The following is a 23,195-nucleotide window of genomic DNA, read 5'->3' as shown; positions in this document are numbered from 1 at the left end:
ACACCAAGATCTCTAATACAATCTTTCTTAGTAATTATGACATTACTAAGAGAATAATGAAATTTTAGGGAAATAGTTTTCCGTGAGAAGGAAATAACAAAAGTTTTGGATTGATTAATTTTCATTCAATTTTCAACAGACCATTGTGGAATTGAATTAATGTCATTTTGCAGAATTTGAAAATCAATCAAACTATTAATTTTACGAAAGATTTTGAGATCATCCGCAAATAAAAGGCAGCTAGAACTTATTCTTTTACTTATGTCATTTATAAATAATAAAAATATAAGAGGTCCCAATGTAGACACTTGAGGAACTCCACATAAACTATTAAATGGAACCGAGAGAGAATTACCTAGTCGAACACAAGATTGTCTATCTGTTAAATAATTTTCAATCCAATTAACGTAGTTAGTGGAGAGACCAAAATTACTTAATTTATTTAATAAAATTTTGTGAGGAACAACATCAAATGCTTTGCTAAAATCAAAATAAATTGAGTCAATTTGACCTTGATTTTCAACAGCAGACATTATGAGATTGAGATAGGAAACTGAATTATTAGTAGTAGTAGATTTTCCTCTAGTAAATCCATGTTGGGCTGAATTGATCTTATTTTTGACATAAAATGAAATGTGTTTGTAAATAATTTTTTCAAAAATTTTAGAAAAATTGTTTAGGATAGAAATAGGTCTATAATTCCTGTTTTTAAACTAAGATTGAATAAAAAAGTTAAAACGGGTATGAGAATATTAGAGCAACCCTTGATTATAAAATCAGGAATGCTATCAGTACCTTTAGATTTATTAGGCTTTAGCTTTCTAATGGCTTCAATTACATCATCGAATTTAATTTTAGGAGGAGCAAACAGTCAGTAATATTAGAATCATAAGTAATGAAATTAGAGTTACAATTTTATTGAAGAGATTTAAATTGACTAGCAAATGCATTTGCAATTTCTTTTTGATCTGTGATGTGGACGCCATTTATTATTAATTCTGTGAGATTGCTATTAGTTTTTCGAAAAGTTTCTACATATTTCCAAAATTTATTTGGTTCATGCTTTAGGTTATCACCAATTGATTGTAACCAACTGAATTTATCGGATTTAATCATGGCTTTGACTTGTTTTCTAAAATTAGAAAAAAATTAATAATGATCAGTTTTATATTATTTGTAATTTTTATGAGCTTTATTTTTTTTTCTTAATAAGCTGACGTAATCCGTTTGAAAACCATTTAGGATAGTGCGATTTTTTAACAAAGGTGACAGGGACAGAAAGAGATATAGCATTGTTTATAATTTGAGACAAGGAATTTGCAGCAGTGTTTACATCAGTAGTCTGATATATGCTGGTCCAATCATAATTGTATAGAATAGAATAAAGATTCAGATAATCACCTTGAGAATAGTTTAAATGTGAACTGATATGACAGTGTTCCGGTAACGATAAATTTACTTCAATATAAATAGAGATAGATGGATGATAAATATCCTCTAAAACTAGAGAGTGATCGGCAAGTTTAACTATACTGCTATTGACATTAGTAAAAACAAAATCAAGAAGATTTTTACTAGTAACAGTAGAGTTAATTTGATTTAATCCAAGAAGGCAGGACGAGGAATATAAATCCTTAGCCTTAATTTTAGAGTAATAATGAGTGTCATTAAGATTAAAACCAGTTGACCAGTCCATACCTGGAGTATTGAAATCACCAAGGATTACTATTCTAAAATTATGAGTGTCAAGATTTTTTTCAAGAAAATTAAGATAAGATTTTAAGTGATTGTGATCTGTATCAGGAGAGAAATAATGGTTACCAATTAACAGATTAAAACCATCAGCCATTCTAGTTTCAACCCAAACGTATTCACGAATAATTTCTAAGTCAAAACGCCTTCTTGTAAAAGGTAACTGGTTGCTAATCGCTGTTAGGACACCACCACCTCTTTTTTTGTTAGTGTCTTCAAACAGTCTGTCTGCACGAAACACCGTATAATTATTAGGAAATAAATATGAATTAATAACTGACTCAAATAACCATGTTTCAGTGAGACAGATAATGAGATCATTATTACTCACTACATTTTGAAAAATTTCATCAACTTTAGTATTAAGTCCACGAACATTTTGGTAGAAAATCTCAAGATGATTAATAGAACTGAACATTGAAAGTGAGAGCGAGCAAGACTAAGACTAAGAGGCATTTCCCTGAGAATCAACGGAGTTCGAATTGGCAGAATGCGTAAAATGCTGCTCAGGCTTAAGTTTAACATAAAAAGGTGCAATTAGGCAACCTGCAGGCCAAACTTCAGGATTGTTAATGGAATCAAAATCCCCCACATATGATTGAAATTTAGTTTTTAGTTTAGTTACAGCGAGAGATCTTAACTGAAGTTGATTCTTCAGAGAGTCCTCTATATTGTTTGTGTTGATTTTGGAACTAAATCTCGAAACAAAGAGAGATCTAGTTTTTATTCTCTCATGGGCCATTTCAATGTTACTCGTAGCCAATGTTTCAACTTTGGGTTCTTTTTTTATATTTTTTACGAAATACCAATTGAAAACCTTCGGATTCGTTGGAAGAAGTTGAAGCATTGGCCTGATTCAGTTCAAGATTGTTTTGTCTAACTGTAACAAGAGGAGTTGTAGACACAGACTTCCTTGTTGCTGACGCATCAGAATTGCAAGTATGTGAGTTGTCAGCAGCTTTGTTCTCTGACACTAAATGGGGTCATTAGATCGAAAAGAATTAGTAGAATTAATTTGATTAGAGATTAAAAGGCAACCATCCTTTGACAATAATTCAGACAATTGCTCTTTGAGAACAAAATTTTCGCTTTTCAGCTCGTTCATGCCTTTCTCCAGATTCTTTACATAAACCAATATATCACTCACCATGTCCAATAGTGAGACACTATTAAGTCTTACTGTTTCTATTTGAACTGCAAGCCCATTGTATAACGATAGAAGAACCAATTCACGGGTAGGTGAGATCACCTTCTTCTCCCCAGGTTGAATGGATCGCACTGGTGTGTTGTCTCCTTGCGAAGATTTCAAAACACATACACTTTTCCGGCACTTATAAGAAGAACTTCCACTTTGCATGAAAATGTCAAATTCTGCTTCGCCAATGTTAAGGCAATCGAGATGAAATCGAAGACCACAGCGTCCCGCACATTTAAGAAACTTCTGTCTTCCGAAGAAGGCTGAATTACAAATCGTACAGATATCCTTGCTTGGCGCCATAGCAATACAAGCAGCGAGGTACTGACTATGCTATATAATTCAGGCAGCTACTTACTAGCACAACCGTTCAGCATGACGGCTGACGAACGAATGATAATAATAATAATAATAATAATAATAATAATAATAATAATAATAATAATAATATTAATAATAATAATAATACCAGTCGAGGTGAGAGTTCCTCCAAGTTTGTGACCGGAGGTACAATGGTGGCTAGTTAGTGGGGTTTAAAAAGGGCGCGACAGCTACTATGGCCATTTGCGCCCTTATCTAAAATCTTTTACTAAACACAGACACAATACAATAACCAGAATACTTAAAGGAACTAAAAAGCGTTGTTACGGTTAAAACGAGGCAAACATATGCAGTTTCAACAAGGTGGTGCATAAAAAACCATAATAGTGAGAAGTTCTCAGACCCCAAGTAGTATTTAAAAAGAAACAACAAAACAATAAAACAAATGCCACTAGAAATAGTCTGGCGCATTTATAAAATGCACGGATGTAAAAGGTACGAATGTCAAGTTTGTTAAAATCGTATACTAAAAAAAATGTAACCTCCAGATGTAAAGAGTCTGGAGGAGAAGTAAAACAGATCAATAAAAAACTATATCACCCTGTCAAGTCCTGTATTCGATAAAAATCTCAGAACTGCATTTGTAAAATTAAAATCATTTCCAAGAGCATCACATAGACTCGGCCGAATACCATACTGCCAACGGACACGGTCGTATTTTCTACACTGTAATAAAAAATGTTCCACCGTAAGTGGAACATGGCATAGATCACACTCCGGCTGAGGCTCGCCATGTAGGAGATGGACATGCGTCAGATGACAGTGGCCAATCCTGAACCGGGTGAGTAAGACTTCTTCGTGTCGTGACGCTCTTGTGGACGAATCCCAAACACGAACAGTATTCCTTATTCTTCGTAACTTATTTCCCTCTTGTGCAGATCATTGTCCTTCCCATTGCCACCATATTGTACGTTTCAGGTAATTTTGAATATCCTACCACCTCTCACGCCAATACACCTCAGATCTATTCAAAGCACCGTCCTTTGCTGCGGAATCCGCTGCCTGTTACCAAGAATCCCAAAATGACCCGGAGTCCACATTACTTCAATCTCATAATCAGAGGTTGGGAGAGTGTGGAAAAGTTCCTGGGTTCTCAACACAAGCGGATCATCAGAATTCAAATGCTGCAGGGACTGAATGGCGCTTAAGGAGTTTGAGCAGATAAGGAATCTGCCCCAGGATTGTAATTAAAAACAATAAAGCTCTATAAAACGTATATAGTTCTGCGGTAAAAACACTAGTGTATTGGCTCAATTAATATTTAAATATCTGTCCGTTTGCAGCAAAGGAACAACCAACACAATCATTTACTCGGGATCCGTCAGTAAAAACTAATGAATAATTTGGAAACTGTGATAAAAGTTCGCCAAAACGAAGTCTATAAACAAAAGCTGGTGTAACATTCTTAAAACTTCGGCTCAAACTTACGTCAAACATGGGACGTCGCACAATCCACGGTGGAGTGGTCATATATTCCAGTGTACGAACTGTTGGCAGGCGGATGTCGAGCTCAGAGAGCAGTTCACGAAATCGCACACCTGCCGGACGAAGTCTCCGTGGATTTTCACTGTATCGGCCGTAAAGAGACAGATGGTAAAAGGAATTGTAAGAATTGTGCTCGGGCTGTAAGCTGAGCTTAACAGCATACGAGCACAACAAGACATTACGTCGACGATACAGTGATGGTTCACCAGCTTCGCAATACAGGCTCTCTATCCGACTTGTTCGGAAGCCACATGTAGCGAGACGTATCAAATACTCTACAATGATAACATCGGAAAGTTCACGGTAAAAGCACAGTCTACTATATACAGTCGCGAAGCTCAATATGTAGTAAAAATGCAAACAGGGGTAGTTGCCCACCACTAGGATCGCTACTATCGCCCCATCATCGCAGATCTCTCTCCTAGCAGCCGACAAAATATGTTACATTTTCGTTGTCGTGTTCTTTTGGAAAAATTATCACTTTCCTTCCATTATTGAAATATTAAATGCATAAAGTTAATTTATTATTTTAATGGAGTATATTAAATTCCACCATAAACTCGAAGGTACCTGCAAGAAATATGTTAATATAATTTTTGTTTGTGCAAAACGAACTGAAATTTACTATAATAGCTTCACTCATTCAAGATTATAGCGATAATTAACTATGAATTGAAACCAATAAATATTAATTTGCATTTTTCTTTACAACTATAATAATAATAATAATAATAATAATAATAATAATAATAATAATAATAATAATAATAATAATAATAATGGAAATATGAATTAATGGAGTAACTTACGTGTACCGGTACTTGTAGTGTAGGCTTATGTTGTTAACAAAATGGGATGAGGTTACGCAATAATAATCACACCAGAATTGGAAATAAAACGTGATCAATACATTTTATTGTAACAGACTTTTTCTACGTCTCTTGTTAAAGCAACAAATAAAAATAACAACAAAATTAACAACTATAATTAAAAACATATCCTTTGAAGAAAAAATTAGGCCTAAGCAATAATAATCCCACCAGAATTGAAAATAAAACGTGATCAGTAAAGTTCATTAAAACAAACTTAATTGTTCTACGTATTTAGTAAAATAACACATAAAAATATATCCTCTGAAAAAAAAAGTAGACCTAACCTTTATTTCTCTGGAAATTTAGCAGCCTAAGTGACAGAACTTTGACCGGTATCTAATGTCCTTTCGGTTAAACTGAAACATTTCATTATGAAATTTAAAGATATAATGTATTCTAACAGTCACAAAGAACTTCAAATTAACAGTTTTGTTTCTGCACAGCATTCTTGTGGAAACCCAGGAACCTTTCTGAATTTTTCGGATATCGGAAAAAGGATAACTCTGGCCTCTTTCTCTTACTGTTGCTACAATTTATAGCACTACAAACGTCTCCTCCTTGTCCCATATTATTATTCCAAATATTATATTTTAGCCATTAACATTTTCATTATAACCAATAACGAACATTTCACAAACATCAATGTGAAATACGCAACGAGCTAGCACTCGATAGAAATACGACACAGTCCTAAGTCGACCATGGACAGTCTATTGTTTCTAGTTGCTAACCGCTTGGAGCGCTTTATCACGAGATTTGCAAAAAAACACCTCAAGCTTCGCGAATGTATATAGTAGACTGTGGTAAAAGTGGCGAATGACTCGCCATTGCTATCTAGCGCCAGGGATTGTAGGCAGCAAGGATGACGTGACGAACAGCCCGATGAACTGCGATATGAGCTTTGTTCTTGAACAAACACGCGATGTCGTAAGGATTATTCTCATTATAGCTGCACACAATGTCAGTTAAATGTGGGATTGTTTCTTCTGTGTTTTGTAAAAACTACTTCATATTTCCAAAATACAGAGATTGGGAGTAGTCGCGTTAACACCAGTAGAATATTACTTTTCTGTTACAAGATGGTGATGATAACGATGGTGATTATTATTGTTATTATTATTATTTACTGTTCTACTATTCTACAGTTATTTGCTTTTGTCACTTACTGTAGGTGTGCTGGGTAGGTGTCACTGGGTAAATAAATGCAAAATCCAGACGTTAGTTAATGAGGTTTAATAGGGCGCGTCAGCTGCTATCGCTATAAAAGGAAAAAAAGGTTAAAATATTATGATACACTTTGTTACGCCAGAAAACATTCGCCGAAATTTACTTCAAAAGTACTGTAGATTGTATGGGTTCCGAAACTGATCACTTCGAAAAGATCGATGTCCAGATTGTTTAGTGCTGAACTTGCACATAAAGTTTACTATTCAAATACTGGTCACTTTCTGGCACCACAGCTGAAGCAGCAGATGGTAGTGAAGTCAGGACATTTTCTGCAGACGCACACCTAAAGTTGTCATTTTAGGATTCTCTTCTCCGTTGAAAAAAAAAATCACCATTGAAGAGATGAAACCGTTTATGCGTAGAATTCTCAGGACACTTGTAAGAGAGTTCGAAGGGCCATCGCACCACTTTAGTAATGGTTTGCCGGAGGAAGTATTGAGTTACATTTTCGTGAAAAGGGTGTTAAAAGTAGTGCTAAAGTGTATAAAGAAACTGTCCTGGAGCCTCTCCTGAAAGACATGAGCAATACTTTATTTAGAAATAATTTCTAAATAAAGTATTACTCAAGTATTATTAACAGTGGAGATCACACTGATTCTGTTCTAGCCCACAAACCTAAGTGAAGCCCACGAAGAATGGCTTGAGTTCCGTGTTTCTATTTGAACTGTTCACGGGTCATAAAACAATGCCCCCCTCAACTGTTTAGAATTGAAATTGTGTCCAGGGAATGAGGGTACTTTCTGGAAAAAAAAACTGGAAACATTGAAGCAATCCTTGGGGGCAGCAATGACGGCACTTGCAATTGAAAACTTTCGAGCTGCAACAGTTCACTCGCCGAAAACGAAGCTGTGCGTAGAAAAATTGGAAAATATAGGTAAATGATTAATGTAGTGAGTGAATAATGTTTAAAACATTTAAGTGTTTAAATGTATTCTTTTTATCCGTAACATTGTTTGAAAAAGGTATTTATGTAAGTAATATGTAAGAAAGCTAATAACAAAATTAATGGATATATATTCTTATACAAAATTGTCTAGAAACAGTGTACGTGAAATTCAATGTGAAATTGCAGTGTCATTGTTTCAATGTCCAAAATAGAGTATTGCATAAACACAAGAAATGCATATGAATTATTTTTCGCTGAGTGTAAGTATATACCCTTTTTTAGTATTTTCTTCAGAAAGTGACTTTTCCATAGCGATCACATATGAATAACATATCGCCCGCACGTATGCATTCATGTATTTTCATGTAACTGGCATTTAAGGAAAATTTTCCACAGAAATCTCATTTCAGTTGCTTATAGCCAGTGTGAGTGCGTGAATGTTTAGTTAAAACTCCAGAATCCAAGAAACATTTTCCACATACATGGCATTTATATGGCTTTTCACCGGTATGTGTGCGCGAATGCCGGATTAAAATTCCGGATTGCGAGAAACACATTCCACACATCTTGCATTTGAATGGCTTCTCGCCTGTGTGTATGCGTGCATGAGTTTTCAAATTTCCTGAAGTTCTGAAACACATTTCACAGGCATCACATTTGTATGGCCTATCGCCTGTGTGCATACTTACATGTGTTTTCAAATTACCTGATGCTTTAAAAGACTTTCCACAAACACCGCATTTGTACGGCGTCTCGCCTGTATGTATGCGTGAATGTCTGATCAAAATTCCCGATGTCGAAAAACACTTCCCACATTCACGACATGTATATGGCTTTTCGCCGGTGTGTGTTCGTGTGTGTCTGATTAATATTCCCGAATCCGAGAAACATTTTCCACACACCTCGCATACGAATGGCCTCTCGCCTGTGTGTATGCGTTCATGCACTTTCAATTTCCCAGATGATGTGAAAGACATGCCGCAAACACATTTGTACGGCCTCTCACCGTTGTGTATGCGTATATGTCTGTTTAAAACTCCCGATTCCGGGAAACACTTTCCACATACGTGGCATTTGTATGGCTTTTCGCCAGTGTGTGTGCCTGTATGCCGGATTAAAATTCCCGATTGCGTGAAACACTTCCCGCACACCTCACATTTGAATGGTCTGTCACCTGTGTGTATGCGTGCATGAGCTTTGAAATTCCCTGATGATCTGAAAGACATTCCACAAACATCACATTCGTATGGTCTCACGCCAGTGTGTATGCTGGCATGTGCTCTGAAATTGCCTGACGCTTTAAAACATTTGCCACAGACATCGCATTTGTATGGCCTCTCGTCAGTGTGTATGCGTGCATGTTCCTGGAAATGCCGTAACACTCTGAAAGACTTGCCACATACATCGCAATGAAATGGCATGTTGCCGGTGTGTAGAAGTGCATGTCTCTTCAATTTACTCAATTCCAAGAAACACTTTCCACAGACATTGCATTTGAACGACTTTTTGGTTGCACGTGTACGGACATGACTTTTCTGAGACTGGGAAGTTACTATTATCCTGTTATCTACATCACACTTGATAGAATTATGGCCAACGTCAGTACCAATTGTCCCGCCAAGTCTGTAGCTGCTACACTGTGTCGATGTGACTCCTGCATAAGCAATGCCATCACATTCTGAAGACCCACTCTTCTCAATGTCATCCACAAAGCTGAAATGAAAATCAGTCTACACAATAGTCCATGTGGTGGTATATTTACATTTTAAATTATGGGTTATTTAACGACGCTCGCAACAGCCGAGGTCATATCAGCGTCGCCAGTGTGCCGAAATTTTGTCATGCAGGAGTTGTTTTAAATGCCAGTAAATCTACTGACATAAGCCTGCCGCATTTCAACACACTTAAATGCCATCGACCTGGGCTGGGATAGAATCCGCAACTTGGAGCTCAACCAGCGCTATACCGACTACGCAACCCAGGCCGACTATATATTATATTTTCAAATCAGTGATGCTCAAGTTTGTATTCACGACCTTGAGACAATTACACGCAGCGCGCAGAGTACCTACTGCTATTTATTTGTGTTCGAATGTCAACAACACAGCTTCAGTATCGTAACATGCTACAGCTAGTATAATTGCACCATTGCGCTGCTTTCTCCAAAACATCAAGTTCTTCATGTAAATGTAGATTTAAAAAGGAAACATTATTCTTCAGTGGATCCCATCACATTGCGGTTTGTTTGGAAATGAACCACAAACGTTTTTGTTTAGAAAGACACAGCAATTGTACCAAAAAAAAAAAAACTCGATAAAATTTATCCTACCAGTCTGTAAAACTGATATTCAAGAGAAAATTTAAATCCATGTATATATAAATCTGCAAAAAATTAAATTATAGTTTATTTAACGACGCTTGCAACTGCAGAGGTTACATCAGCATCGCCGGTGTGCTGGAATTTTGTCCTCAAGACTTCTTTTATGTCAGTAAATCTACTGACATGAGCCTTTCGGATTTAAACACACTTAAATGCATCCACCTAGGCCGGGATCGAACCCCCAACTTCGAGCACAGAAGGCCAGCGCTATATCAACTATGTTACCCACAAAACTGCAAAAACAATGCTGGAGGCAAGAAGTGGCAAATTCTTATATCTAATCCAACAATTGTTTCACAATTACAGTATCACGAAAATCTGCAGTTGCAATGTACCGATTAATTACTTGCCATGACTGTCTGGCAGAACATCTGCACACGTTTGAAATACTTAACTCTCGTTTTTGTGTGTTATGCAATTCAAATGAACCTATGAACTTATAACATTTAGGAAGACGCAGAATTCTACAAAAATATTGGATCGCAAGAGTACTTATAGCTTTGTTGCCAAACGTCTAGGCATTTAAATAACATTATTTAATTTTGGAAATTTAATTTTAGAAAAGCCCTATTCTGTAAGTAGAAAATGAAGATTCCATAAGCGACTCGGATTACATTATTGAAGTCTGTGAGCATATTAACCATCTCAACTGAAGACTTCAAAGGAAATATAGCTGTAAAGATTCCTAGACTCTAGATTTATGGAAATTCCACTTTCTATAAAAATGGCTTACTATTTTGAATGTTAAAATCGCTAAATAATAATTATCACCAGAGTCAACAATATTACAACCTTTTGGAAAAAATAAAAAGAGTTTCATAGACATTCATTTGAATACCTTCAGGGTATTGAGATAGCTATTTTTATTATTTGCAAATTCAATGTTAATTGATGTCCGGAGTGGTAAATTTAGATTTACACTAAGAGCCAATACAAGTGCGAAAATATAGAATTTTGAACACCAGAGGTCTACGCGGACAACATTTCTTCAGAGCACCTGAAAAATCACGGTATCCTAATCCTCGGGCATTTTCCTACTAGATAATAATGTTTATTTCACACATATTTGCCAGCAACACATAAAAAATGCGGCTCCTTCAGTCAAATGGATGGTTGCGTTTATCTGAGAAAATGTTAAAGGCATTACTAAGTACTACTGTACAACACTGAGCCAGATTTCAATCAAATTGTAGATAGGTACTCTTCTCGCTGATTTGATAATAGTCTGCATGGCATGTTTTCAAGGTCACGAATTCAATGTAGGCATCACTGATTTAAATACATGTATAAATAAGCAGATGAATATAGAAACAATGAAATACTAAAAAAATGGATGTAGTCTCTAAGAAGAAGTAATATCAAAATCGAAGAATGGAGGGCATGTATGATACAGAGTGGCGCACGAAAAAGTAGTCCAGACCAGTAAAGAATAAAATATACACCGATTTTTTAGTCATGTAGTGGCTGCTGTTGGTTCTGAGTCGCTCAGTGTTCACTTCTTCGGACTCTGAACCTTCGGAAAATTTCAATTACTTCTGGCATGCGAACTGAAAAGGCTCTTTGTTGTCTGTCATTATACACATAAAACATAGCGCACTATTTATTAACCAAAGCCTGTATAGCTGTCTTTGCTGGTTGGCCTCTACCCAGAACTTTCTCCATGAAGAGTTTGAGAGTTTTCTTAAACGAACCCGTTCTTACATATGCTTCCACAATTTGCACTCTTTCTTCTATCGAGTAAGTCATTTTGTAGAATGCGAATAGAAAAGTCTGATTCGAGTCATGCAAGATAGAAGACTGCCAACTATCGATTATTACATAAAATGATCATTGTTGCATTATCTTACACAACATGATATGATGGCATTTTCAGCTGTCAAATATATATTCATTCAAACGAGATGCAGGCTACTTTTTCGTGTGCCACACGGTATAAAGCAATAAGATATTGTGAAAACACTGGCAAGTGAAATGACATGTATTCTTAACTCATAAAGAACACAGCCATTTTGTTATAGATATCATATTAAAAAACGAAAAGTATAACTGTATATAGCAAGAGCAAAACTATGGTTTCAGAAGAAGGAAAGTGAAAAAGAAGTATATTTAAAAAAAATCACAGATCTAATAAATAATATTCACAAAAAAGATTAGATCTGGCTGATAAGGGATTTGGATGACAGAACATGCAAAAATAAGTCTTGCAATGCAATAGCAAAATTTGGAGAATCTAACACAAATTACAAGAGATTAAGAGATATACTTTATTTTCTCGCAATGAAATTATAAACCACACCCGTATAAAAATATCATACCTATCTGGTCTACACGTTACTTAAAATGAGTTGTAAAATTTCATCAGTTCTGTTCTTGTATTGACTAAAACCTGAAGAAATGCAATTCTTCTACAAGTTTTTACACATAACATAGATTTTTACACTCTCGTAACAATAAAATAATCCATAACTGATTTCAAATAATGATCTATCAGGTTTATTTATGATTTATTTTACTTATAATACAGTTAAAATAGAGAAATTTTGATAACTTGAAAGTATCCAAACCAGTAGCTTACTTATTTACTTACGGCTTTTAAGGAACCTGGAGATTCATTGCCACCCTCACATACTGTAAGTCCGCCATCCCTACCCTAAGCAAGATTAATTCAGTTTCTATATTCATATCCCATCTCCCTCAAAAAAGAAATTAGTATTATCTTCCCATCTATGCCTCGGACTCCCCAAAAGGTCTTTTTCCGTCCGGCCTTCCCAACTAACATTTTATATGCATATCTGGATTTGCCCATACGTGTTCCTAATTATGTCAGGTGAAGAATACAATGCGTGCTGTTCTAAGTTATGTAACTTTCTCGATTCTTCTGTAACTTTATTTCTCTTAGTCCCAAATATTTTCCTAATCACCTTATTCTCTAACACTCTTAACCTTTGTTCCTCTCTCAAAGCAAGAGTTCAAGTTTCACAACCATACAGAACAACTGGTAAGATAACTGTTTTATAAATTCTAACTTTCAGATTTTTTGAGAGTAGACTGGATGACAAAAGCTTCTCAACAGAATAATAACACGCATTTCCCATATTTACTCTGCATTCAATTTCCTCCCATGTGTAATTTATATTTTGTTACTGTTGCTTCAAATTGTTTTAATTTTTCCACCTCTTCAAAGAATAAATTTTTAATTTTTATATTTCCATTTCGTACTATGTTCTGGTCACGAGACATAATCATATACTTTGTCTTTTCGGGATTTACTTCCAAACCTATCTCTTTACTTGCTTCAAGTAAAATTCCCGTGTTTTGCCCAATAGTTTGTGGATTTTTTCCCAACATATTCACGTTATCCGCATAGACAAGGAGTTGATATAACCCGTTCAATTCCAAACCAAGTTAAAAAGTGAAGGTATTAGTGCATCTCCTTGCTTTAGCCCACAGTGAATTGGAAAAGCATCAGGTACAAACTGGTCTATACGGACTCTGCTGTATTTTTTACTGAGACACATTTTAATTAATCGAACTAGTTTGTTGGGAATACCAAACTGAATAAAGATATCATATAGAACTTCTCTCTTAACCGAGTCATAAGCCTTTTTGAAATATATGAATAACTGATGTACTGTACCCTTATACTCCCGTTTTTCCTTCAATATCTGTCAAATACAAAAAATCTGATCAATAGTCTATCTACTATGCCTAAAATCACACTGATGATCCCCAATAATTTCATATACATATGGAGAGACAAAACTTAGTACGAAAACCAGTAGCTTAAATTGTAAAAATCAGTATCTTGAAATAGGAAAAGTGTTCAAAGATGGCAGAAAATATCATCAAGAAGACATATAATTACAACTAAAATAGCTATAAAAGACAATTTATGAATGTAAAAGCACAATCAAAATATTTAACACTAGGACACATGTGCAGGAGCATAAGATGAGGTGAATGTGCTACCGCTACGTACTGGTACTCTTAAAAATGCAGCGCCTGCAACAAAACAAGATTTTCCTGACGTAGATAAAGTTTGTTGGTAAAAACACTGTCTATGTTAAAGAAAAAGTTGTGTCAGCATTGGTACATGGCATCCAAGTTGTCTTAATGCAGACTTGGCAAAGTCAGGATTGACCAGTGCCATTCCTAATAGCACTGGCAACAATTCCATGCTAATGTATACACTAGTCACTGGGGCAGGATTGCCATAAACTTTGGAACTAAAACTAAGACATATAATTAAAACATCCGTTCTTTGTGCAGAAATGGATTTTTATTGGAATTTCAATAATTTTGCAAAGAAATTAACACAATATTACTTGCTTCACTTTTCATAATCATACCATCCATATTTTTCAGATTTTCTTACAGTCTGCATGATGGATGGATATCTTTGCACATACATGTAAAATTCAGAACATGTCACGTTCAAATTTTAATGGCAATGCAATATGCTTTCTATAGTGTCTATGTTTAACCGATTTCTTTCATGAGTCCATTGTGCTGCTATCAGAGAAAATATGCATTCAAGATTTCCATTGTGAGCAAGCACAGCGAAAATATACTGACAGATTTTCAGTAATTCTGAATGCTGTTCTGGATTATTTACATTCTCCAAAAATGTAAGCTGCCTGTCTAGAACTTTTATGCTTCCCCATTCATAACACCCAAGTTTGTACTCACCAATTTTTTCAGACAAACAAACTGATCAAACACTTCAGATTCTGAAAGAGCTGTATCACTCTCTCTCTTCTGTATCACTCCACTTGGGAACTGTGTTTAAGGTCATCCAATTAAAACTGTCCAGCTGTCCCATCAAAAAATTAATTTATGGTTTATTTAACTGCCGAAGGGTATATCAGTATTGCTGGTGTGCCAGAATTTTGTCCTGCAAGAGTTCCTTTACATGCCAGTAAATCTACTGACATGAGCCTGTCGCATTTAAGCATTCTTAAATGCCGTCAACCTGGGGCAGGATCGAACCCGCAACCTCGAGCACAGAAGGCCAATGCTATACCAACTGCGCTACCCAAGCCGATTTATCCCATGAATAAAAACCACTGTTGAAGATAGTTCAATGCTGAGTCAAAAAAATCAGCAGTTTCAACACTGAATTTACCACTTTAGCCATTGAACAACTATGGATACCGTAAAGTTAGCATGGCAATGGTCACGGTTAAATTGGTCAGTGGATCATCTTTGAAAACTATTACATGATGCTGGGAATTCTACTGCGCATGAGCAGATTCGTAGCTGTCACACTCGATTCTGCGTGTTTCTGTTTGTTATTAGAGGTTATTGGTGATCTAAACTAGCTACAATCAATTGTTTGTTTTCTGTTCTGTGGTAAAAAAGTAAATACATGGGAATGGAAGCTGATATAAGAAAGCATGCTGGTAATTCGACTACAGAAGAAAACAGACGTTCAAAACGTAAGTACAAATGTCGTTATAATATCGTAGGTAATATTTTTAGGTTAGGCCTAGACCTAACTATTATGAATTATTGGATCTGAAAGAATAAATTATTCTAATTCAGTATTCTAAGTAAATAAACGTTTAGTTGAAGAAATAACTAAACACAACTAGTGGAATTGAAATTGATGATGTTCTGAACGAAATAGAAAGAAAGCCGCCAGTAATTTAAAACACGACTCAGATTCACGGGTACTGGTAACATATGAGGTTAGATTTTTTGGTTCTTATGGCACGTTCAAATAAACAGATCTATGATATTACTTTGTGGTAAACCTTTTTATTTAACCCTGTGTAAATGTGGCTCAACACTGCAACATCTTTAGTGTGGCCAGTCTCTCAGACCACCCTACCAATATAGTCTTTATTTTTAATTTTGTTATGATTGTGGGTAAGATAGTTGACTTAAATTTTGAGAAACCTTGGGTTCAATTTAAGGACAGGTAGGTACCAGGTATTGGGTTTGAGTCTTGTTACAGTACAAATTGTTAAATTCTGGGTCCCATTCATTGTAACTGAAAATCCTTATAAATACCGTGAAGAGATGACAGAGGATTATTGTGAAGTTTATGGACTACTCTAATATAAATATAGGCATTCTGTTAAGAATGGTTTGTCCTGAGTGCTGGGTTCAAATCTTGTCATTCCAATGAGTATTTCTTTTCTAAATTCTGTACCTGTGGTAATAGATATGAGAGAGACTTATAGGCCTATTTATGAATATGGAATCGACTCCAGTGTGGAGATCCAGGTTTCAATTAGTAACATTTTGGTAAAGGGTCCTAGGTTCAAATTTGTCATTTCACTTGAGGATTTTATTAACATAGACCCCATTCTTCATGTATTGTAGAGGCAACGAAACTTGAAAAAGGAAAAGTATTTCTTTCTACAATACAGTATAAATTTCTTTTCATCAGCTACCCACCATGTCACCAAATTGATTGAATTTACCGTTTTATCCTCTCAATATGGAAAGCCCCATTCTACGCACGATGAGAAAAATTTCATCTTGGGAAGTCATGATATATACAATGTATAAATGATTCTGTGGTGTTATGACAGAAGCTGATAAGTACAATTTTGGCAAAAATATTTTCTTGTCTAGATATATTGCAAATGTTGTTTTTATCGTTATGGGAAAACAGGACATGTCTACCCAAATTAGTAGTTAATAGTAATACTAATAAAGAAGTATTCCTTCTAATGTATGCCTGATTTTTCCTGAAACAGTACACTTTAAAACTGTTCTCCTGTAATATAAAGAAAACGTACATATTAGCATATGCCATAACACCATAGGATTATAACTTACAATCTGTACGAAGTAACTGCAATTTTTTAATAAATCAAGAGCCAAAATTCTGATTTATTGTGAACAAAACACTGAAAACCAAAATAAAAATAGGAAAAAAAATCAATAAAATTAGTTACACACTTCTGTTCATTGTTCATTCACAATCTTCGCACAGTACTTCAATATATTGAAGACACAGAAATTTGTTACACTTTCTGCAGTGGTACTTAGTTTTTCTGTTTTGCTTCAATGTGCATACATGGCATCTTCCAATGGCCGGCAGGGAATAGGGTTCTTCTTGTTTGCGTTGAATTTTCGAAATAGCAGCAATCCTCTCCAGTAGCTGTCTTGGGATGTTGGTCATAGTGGCACGGTTAGCAAGTTGATTTTGTACAAGTATCATTCCCACCTCCGTGAGAAACTTTTTTCGCACAATGTTTTGTGTTGGTGCATTCAGACTGAATACGACTTGGCTATTGATACCTCCAATGTTTACGATGGCACAGAAGAGTACCATAGGCCAACGTCATCTATTTCTTGCCACGTTGTGAGCATAGTTGATCCACGACATCGACACTGCCTTTGGTTTTGTTATAATCCAGAATTATATCTGGTTTCCCTCTTTCTTCATCAATGATATCATTATGCAACGAAGATATCAACACAACATTCTTTCCTTTATATGGAATGTGTGAAAAAAAAAAAAAGAGTACAATCCTGACGAAATGCAAAAATACTGGAGGGAATAGGCCTTGATTGTCCCTGAACGAATTGAGGTGGTTACTGGCATTTGTTTTTCCTTATAGTGCCTACAAGAATCAGTTTAAGATCTTCTCGAAGCCTTTCACACAGATAAACACTTGTGAACAAGTTGCCTGTTGTAACTTTATGGTTTGTTCCAGAAATAAGTCGTATCAGCCCTTGTACAACGTCAGCTGGAAAGTTTCTGACAGCATAGTACGATCCCTCTGCTTGCCTCCCTACATAAACTTCCATTTTCGAAGTATAAAATAGTTTGGCGTCGCATAAGGCAAAAATGTTGATTCTTTACTTACTAGGCTTCGAAGAAATGTGCTGATGGAATCCAGCCTTCCCTCTAAATGCTAGACGCATTTCATTAACTGTCATATACTGGCTGTGGCTGAGTTCAAAAAGATCGCGAATTAGAGCCAGTCGATCTGATTGTAGTCTCTCTTGTCTGGTTTCCACATCATCAAATCGAAGGTGAGCCAGCAGAAAGGAGAAACGTTGTTGAGACATCACAAAACGAAAAATTTCTGAGGAATTTCCATCCATAGAGAACAGTTCGGAAATATTAACCCTATTAGATTTTTTACCCCAGCCAAGATGAGAATGTCCAATAGAGCTTGTATTTCATTACGATCATTCACGAGTGTGATATTCCTGTTCATATTTTCCTCGTGCACAGATCTGGATATGCTGATTCGTGTAATTAACTATTATGTCACTCATTTCAGTATCGAAGAAATGCCTCCAAATTCAAGGGGATCAGTTTTTTCTCTAACAGACCCTCAAATTCTGGGTAGGTGAGTTATAATACTCTTCCATCTAGTTCTATATTTTTCGAGGGTGCATGAATCCTCCAATTGAAGTTATCTTTTCCAAAATAAAATAAAGAATCTTTACCTCCATGGAAGTACTGTTTCAGTAAAGATTCTGCACCTTCATCAGCGTCTCGCTCTTTGTTCACTTTTGGAATCCTCTTCTCTCGCCTCTATGATATTGTCTTCGTCAGCATCTGATTCGTCATCTGGCACTGTTCAGATTCGGAATCTGTTTGAGCACTTTCTAGTAGCCTCTGAATTCGACTTTCTTCTTGTCCATATTTCATTATATCTAGAACATACACACATACATTAATAATAGTAATAATAATAATAATAATAATAATAATAATAATAATAATAATAATAATAATAATAATGTGATGAACGTAAATTAGACCTATATCTTATTTTATTATTATACTTTTCATCAATATGGTAATTTTACACTTAATCTCCTTAAAATTACTATAATTATTGTAATTATAATTAACAAAATATGAAGATTATTAAATTTAATCTATATATATGAAAGTTAGAAATACCTCCTTGTCGATGTTCAAGTTGCAGCAAAAGTGTGGTCGATCTCTGATACCGGATCGCCTCGTCTTGCTTGAAAAATGGATCTCTTGTAAATGTCCTTGCTCTGGTATGTAAAGGACAATAAAATAGAAAGCTACACAAAAGTACAACCCCTGTTCTTGAGTAGATGGGGGAGGGGGGGGAAGTAACTTTATTCTAAGGCTGGTCTCTGACACAGTGCCACACTAACGCAGGGTTAAATGTGGCTCCGGTATGATTGTCACCCAAGGCTATATTGAACACGTGGTAATTATAATATAACGTAAATAATGTATCATTTACGAATATAGTTGATAATGCTAGTTGTAGGGCTACTCAAAGAAAATATAATTTACTGTAATTCACAACTATCGTGAAAGTGCATGGTTGGCCTACACTCAGCTACCATATGCACTTTGTATGAATATCAAGTTAATATGGCTTGTAATTAACCAATAGGGGATCGGGCCACAAACATCAATCGTACCATAACATAATATCTCGTACACTAGAATTATCAAAACTGAGGGCAGTACACCTACAGGTTTCTGAGATACCCTATTCTCTCCGTCAGATATAGCATTAGTTGAGGTTAGCTGGTAAAAACGTAATACGGCGAACACTAAGCTCCGCCCACGACCCCTTTCCACTTTTCCCCTACCAGAGTCCGTGGATATCCAGAGTACCGCAATCGTTTGAGCCGGCAAATGCCGACAAATCCGCCATTGTTAGTCCAGCGCGTGCTTTGCAGTATACAGTTGTATAGGGAAAAAATGTAATTTAAATGCGAAAAAATGCAGTGCTGCTGTGTTCAGAACTGTTCACAGAGACGTGAAAAAAGAGCACATTTGTTTTCTCTGGTGAAAGAAATAAGGAAAAAGGAAAGAAGTGACTATAAATATAAAAAGGAACAATCCGCTACCTAAGTGAGCATATATTGTGAGATTAATGAATGACTGTATTTTGATATTTATTTTTTCAAAATTTGGGCCCCAAAATATTTTTATAAAACTAATCTAGACTGTAAGTTGTTTCAGCAATGATATTTCTACATAAAACAAATGAAAATCACGTATCAATTAGGATCAGTGTCAAATTTTTACCATTTTCTCCCTTTGAAATCAAGCATTTCTGAATTTAATCCTACTTGTTATTTGCAAGAATGACGTAATATATTTGTGAAGTTCTGAATTCATTCTTGAGACAAGATTGTATTGTTTGGCTCGATTGGAAAATACAAAGACCGTAGAAACTAGAAATCCTATTAGGGTTAGACTGATGTGAAATTTCAATTTTCTAAACTATTGTAAATAAGTCTCTGAAATTTTGTACTTTTAATTTGTAATTTTAAATTTTGTAAATTTAGGTTTTCAAAAATTCCTACTATTTTGGCCAGAATTTTTGTCTACATACGTGTCAGACCTTCAGAAACGAAATTTACTATACGATGTTCCTCTTTATTTTACCAAAAAAATAATTAAAAATATTTAATGCATTAAAAGTGTAAAAACAGAAAAAATTCAACTCGAGCGTAAAAAAATTAATATTAAAAATACCTCTTATGGCTGATATGCATATATATATACTCAGGCAGTACATCTCACTTGACGATATGTGTCAGAGGAAGGACAACTGTTTGTAAGCATCTGAAGTATGATCAGTGGAATATGTAGCTAATCGGCGAAGTATGCATTGGAGGGGGAAAGAAGCTTGCCACCCTACCCCATTATCGCCTGGCCTAGTTGTCTCATGAGTGATTCCTTATTGGTGGTACTTATGAGGTTCAAACCTGTCTTCGGACAGTTGACTAAACAACAACAACAAAAAATATGAATGTTAGGTATAATACTAATAGTAAGTTTTGTTGAGAACATATTCAAAAACCTCTACAAAAAATCATGCATGTAGTACAAAATCTGTAGAAAGAGTAGCATTTTTAGCAATGCAAATTTACAGAAAATTAAAGTGGAGAAAACTGACTTCAAAAGTTTGGGATAATAATAATAATGAACCAGGTCTCTGTATTTTTTTATTTTCTAGGCATTTTGAAACATATAGATCTAGCATATTATATAAACAACTTATCCTTATATACACTACCACGCTGTGCACACGTAACCTACACTAGTAAATAAAGATGACTAAAAAAATTATGTAATCTTATGAAAACAGTATAATGGATAAATATTATTTACAAATCACTATGGACTGTAGACACTATTATAACACTAACAATAAAATTGTTAGAAACTTGCAAATATTTCTTGTATCACAAACAAAACCCAAGCATGGAAAACACGTTGTTATGGCTACTAGCAACAAGTGGAATTTTCCTTTAGACAAGAGTTGTGCTCTCCTTTGTAACTGAATATCTTTTAAAGGAAAGCAGCCTTTGAAGTAGGTCTAATACCTGTTGGATTCTATGAAGAAATATTTCGAGAAGTCGAGAAGCTACACTGGCTCAATCGGAAATCTAATATAATACATAATGTATGAAATATAGCGTAATTTCCAAAATGGTCGCAGAATTCAGAGTGGAGGTCGTGAACAGAGAATTTAAATTAACATCAGAGCCCGCAGCCTTTCAAAATGTGACCCTAAACAGCTGATAGACCGGTCGTATGGTCACGAAAATTGGCAGAGGGCATCTTTAGATCATAAATTAATTTTTAAAAATAAAAACAAAGAAACGATTTTTTTTACCAAAAATGACAAAATCTCACATCAGTGTATCCTTGGGGACATTATACTGAAATTACTAACTTCCATATTTTTAAAGCTAAACTCACAAAATATTTATCACTGTATATGTGGTTGATAATCACATGTACAAAATTTCGTCTCTCTCTATGATAAGTGGTTTGCATTTTATTAATAACTTAATTATATAGTGTATAATGCAAATAGTCCCTTGCGTCACAATTTACATTATTTTTCATTGATATTCACTTACAAGATTCTTTATATACATAGGAACAAACATTACTATTGGAATTTTCTGTACAGCGAATGGGTAAATTACTAGGAATTTTTATGACTATTAATTTTTTTATTTTTTATAATAAAAAATTCTAGTAATTTACTTATTAATTTTACAGCAAAATCTTATAGTAAGCTTTGATTCCATGTATGTAAGGAGCCATATAAGTGAAAATCACTTAAGAATAATGTAAATTGTAGTGCAAGCAACTTTCTATATAAAGCGGTTCAATATTTTAATAACATAATTAATAAAATGCAAACCACGTATCATAAGCGGATGCAATTTTGTATACTTGTCACTATTAAGCATATATACCAGTGATCAAAATTTGGTGAATCTAGCTTCGTAAGTATGGTAGTTACTGATTTCACTGTTGTGAACTCTTAAAACTAATGAACTTCGAGAAATTTCAGTATAGTGTCCCCTTATATGCGGAAGCCGGAGAGTTTGCATGAGGAATGCAGTTGGAAATGTTTAGATTTATTGTTATTTTATTTGCAACATTGTTGTTTTCATTTGTTACTTGTAATTTTATTATGTTCATGCTGCTGTAATACTATAACTGTGACGTTTATGAAGGAGTGCATTGAACACTTAAATGTATATTTATGCTGTAATAATTATTAAATAAAGTTTTTATACATTAGTATGTTGACTGACAATAATGTTCTAAAATGTAAGAAGATCCTTTAGAAGTTTTTGCCCTTCAAATTAAAAATATCCGAGTTTTGCTTTACATATTCCTATCCCACGCATGCTGAAAAGGATAAACAATGGCGGCCGACTCGGTGATTGCACTACTCTGGTATATCCACGGACTCTGTCCCCTACAAGCTCACCACACACTCTAGCGGGAAAGAGTGGAAATTGAGGTTGTGTTTTTTTTTTTTTTTTTTTGTGATTTCGCAGAGGGTAAGAATCGATCCGAATAAGTTCGTAACTAAACGCTACACTTTGGTCACGCTTTAGACCTCTTGGCTACTGAGGCGAGTTAGGGGTAGAAGGGAAAATGAATCTATTTATGTTTAAGGGAACTGCCATAACGTATTGCAGAAATGCAAGACGTATACTTCTTCCTCAAATTGTGCAGGGAGAATTTGAAGGTGGATATGGTAAGGTACTGTGAGGAGCATG

At 35.1% G+C, this 23,195-nt stretch overlaps 1 protein-coding gene and 1 long non-coding RNA gene across 6 annotated transcripts in view; both read right to left on the bottom strand.

The window, feature by feature from the left end:
• Positions 1 to 23,195, bottom strand: part of LOC138693249 (zinc finger protein ZFP2-like) — a 107,427-nt gene that overhangs the window by 4,978 nt on the left and 79,254 nt on the right. For 3 of the 5 annotated variants that reach the window (XM_069817081.1, XM_069817080.1, XM_069817082.1), the window contains exon 5: positions 7,231 to 9,511. The exons of 1 other annotated variant lie outside the window; for it this stretch is intronic. In XM_069817081.1, coding sequence (XP_069673182.1) covers positions 8,200 to 9,511 — 1,312 coding nt within the window. In that variant the 3' untranslated portion in view covers positions 7,231 to 8,199. Of the gene's footprint in view, positions 1 to 7,230; positions 9,512 to 12,328; positions 14,181 to 23,195 lie in introns of those variants that run through there. One more of the 5 variants, XM_069817084.1, reaches the window with a different exon arrangement.
• Positions 17,005 to 21,939, bottom strand: LOC138692610 (uncharacterized). The gene is made up of 2 exons (XR_011330087.1): positions 19,063 to 21,939; positions 17,005 to 18,809 (listed from the first exon to the last, which is right to left on the bottom strand). It is a non-coding gene; the product is annotated as an uncharacterized lncRNA (long non-coding RNA).

The sequence above is a fragment of the Periplaneta americana genome, chromosome 17 (assembly GCF_040183065.1).
Source record: "Periplaneta americana isolate PAMFEO1 chromosome 17, P.americana_PAMFEO1_priV1, whole genome shotgun sequence".
In the NCBI taxonomy this organism is placed as follows: Eukaryota; Metazoa; Arthropoda; class Insecta; order Blattodea; family Blattidae; genus Periplaneta; species Periplaneta americana.
This window is presented reverse-complemented; position numbering and strand designations above follow the sequence as displayed.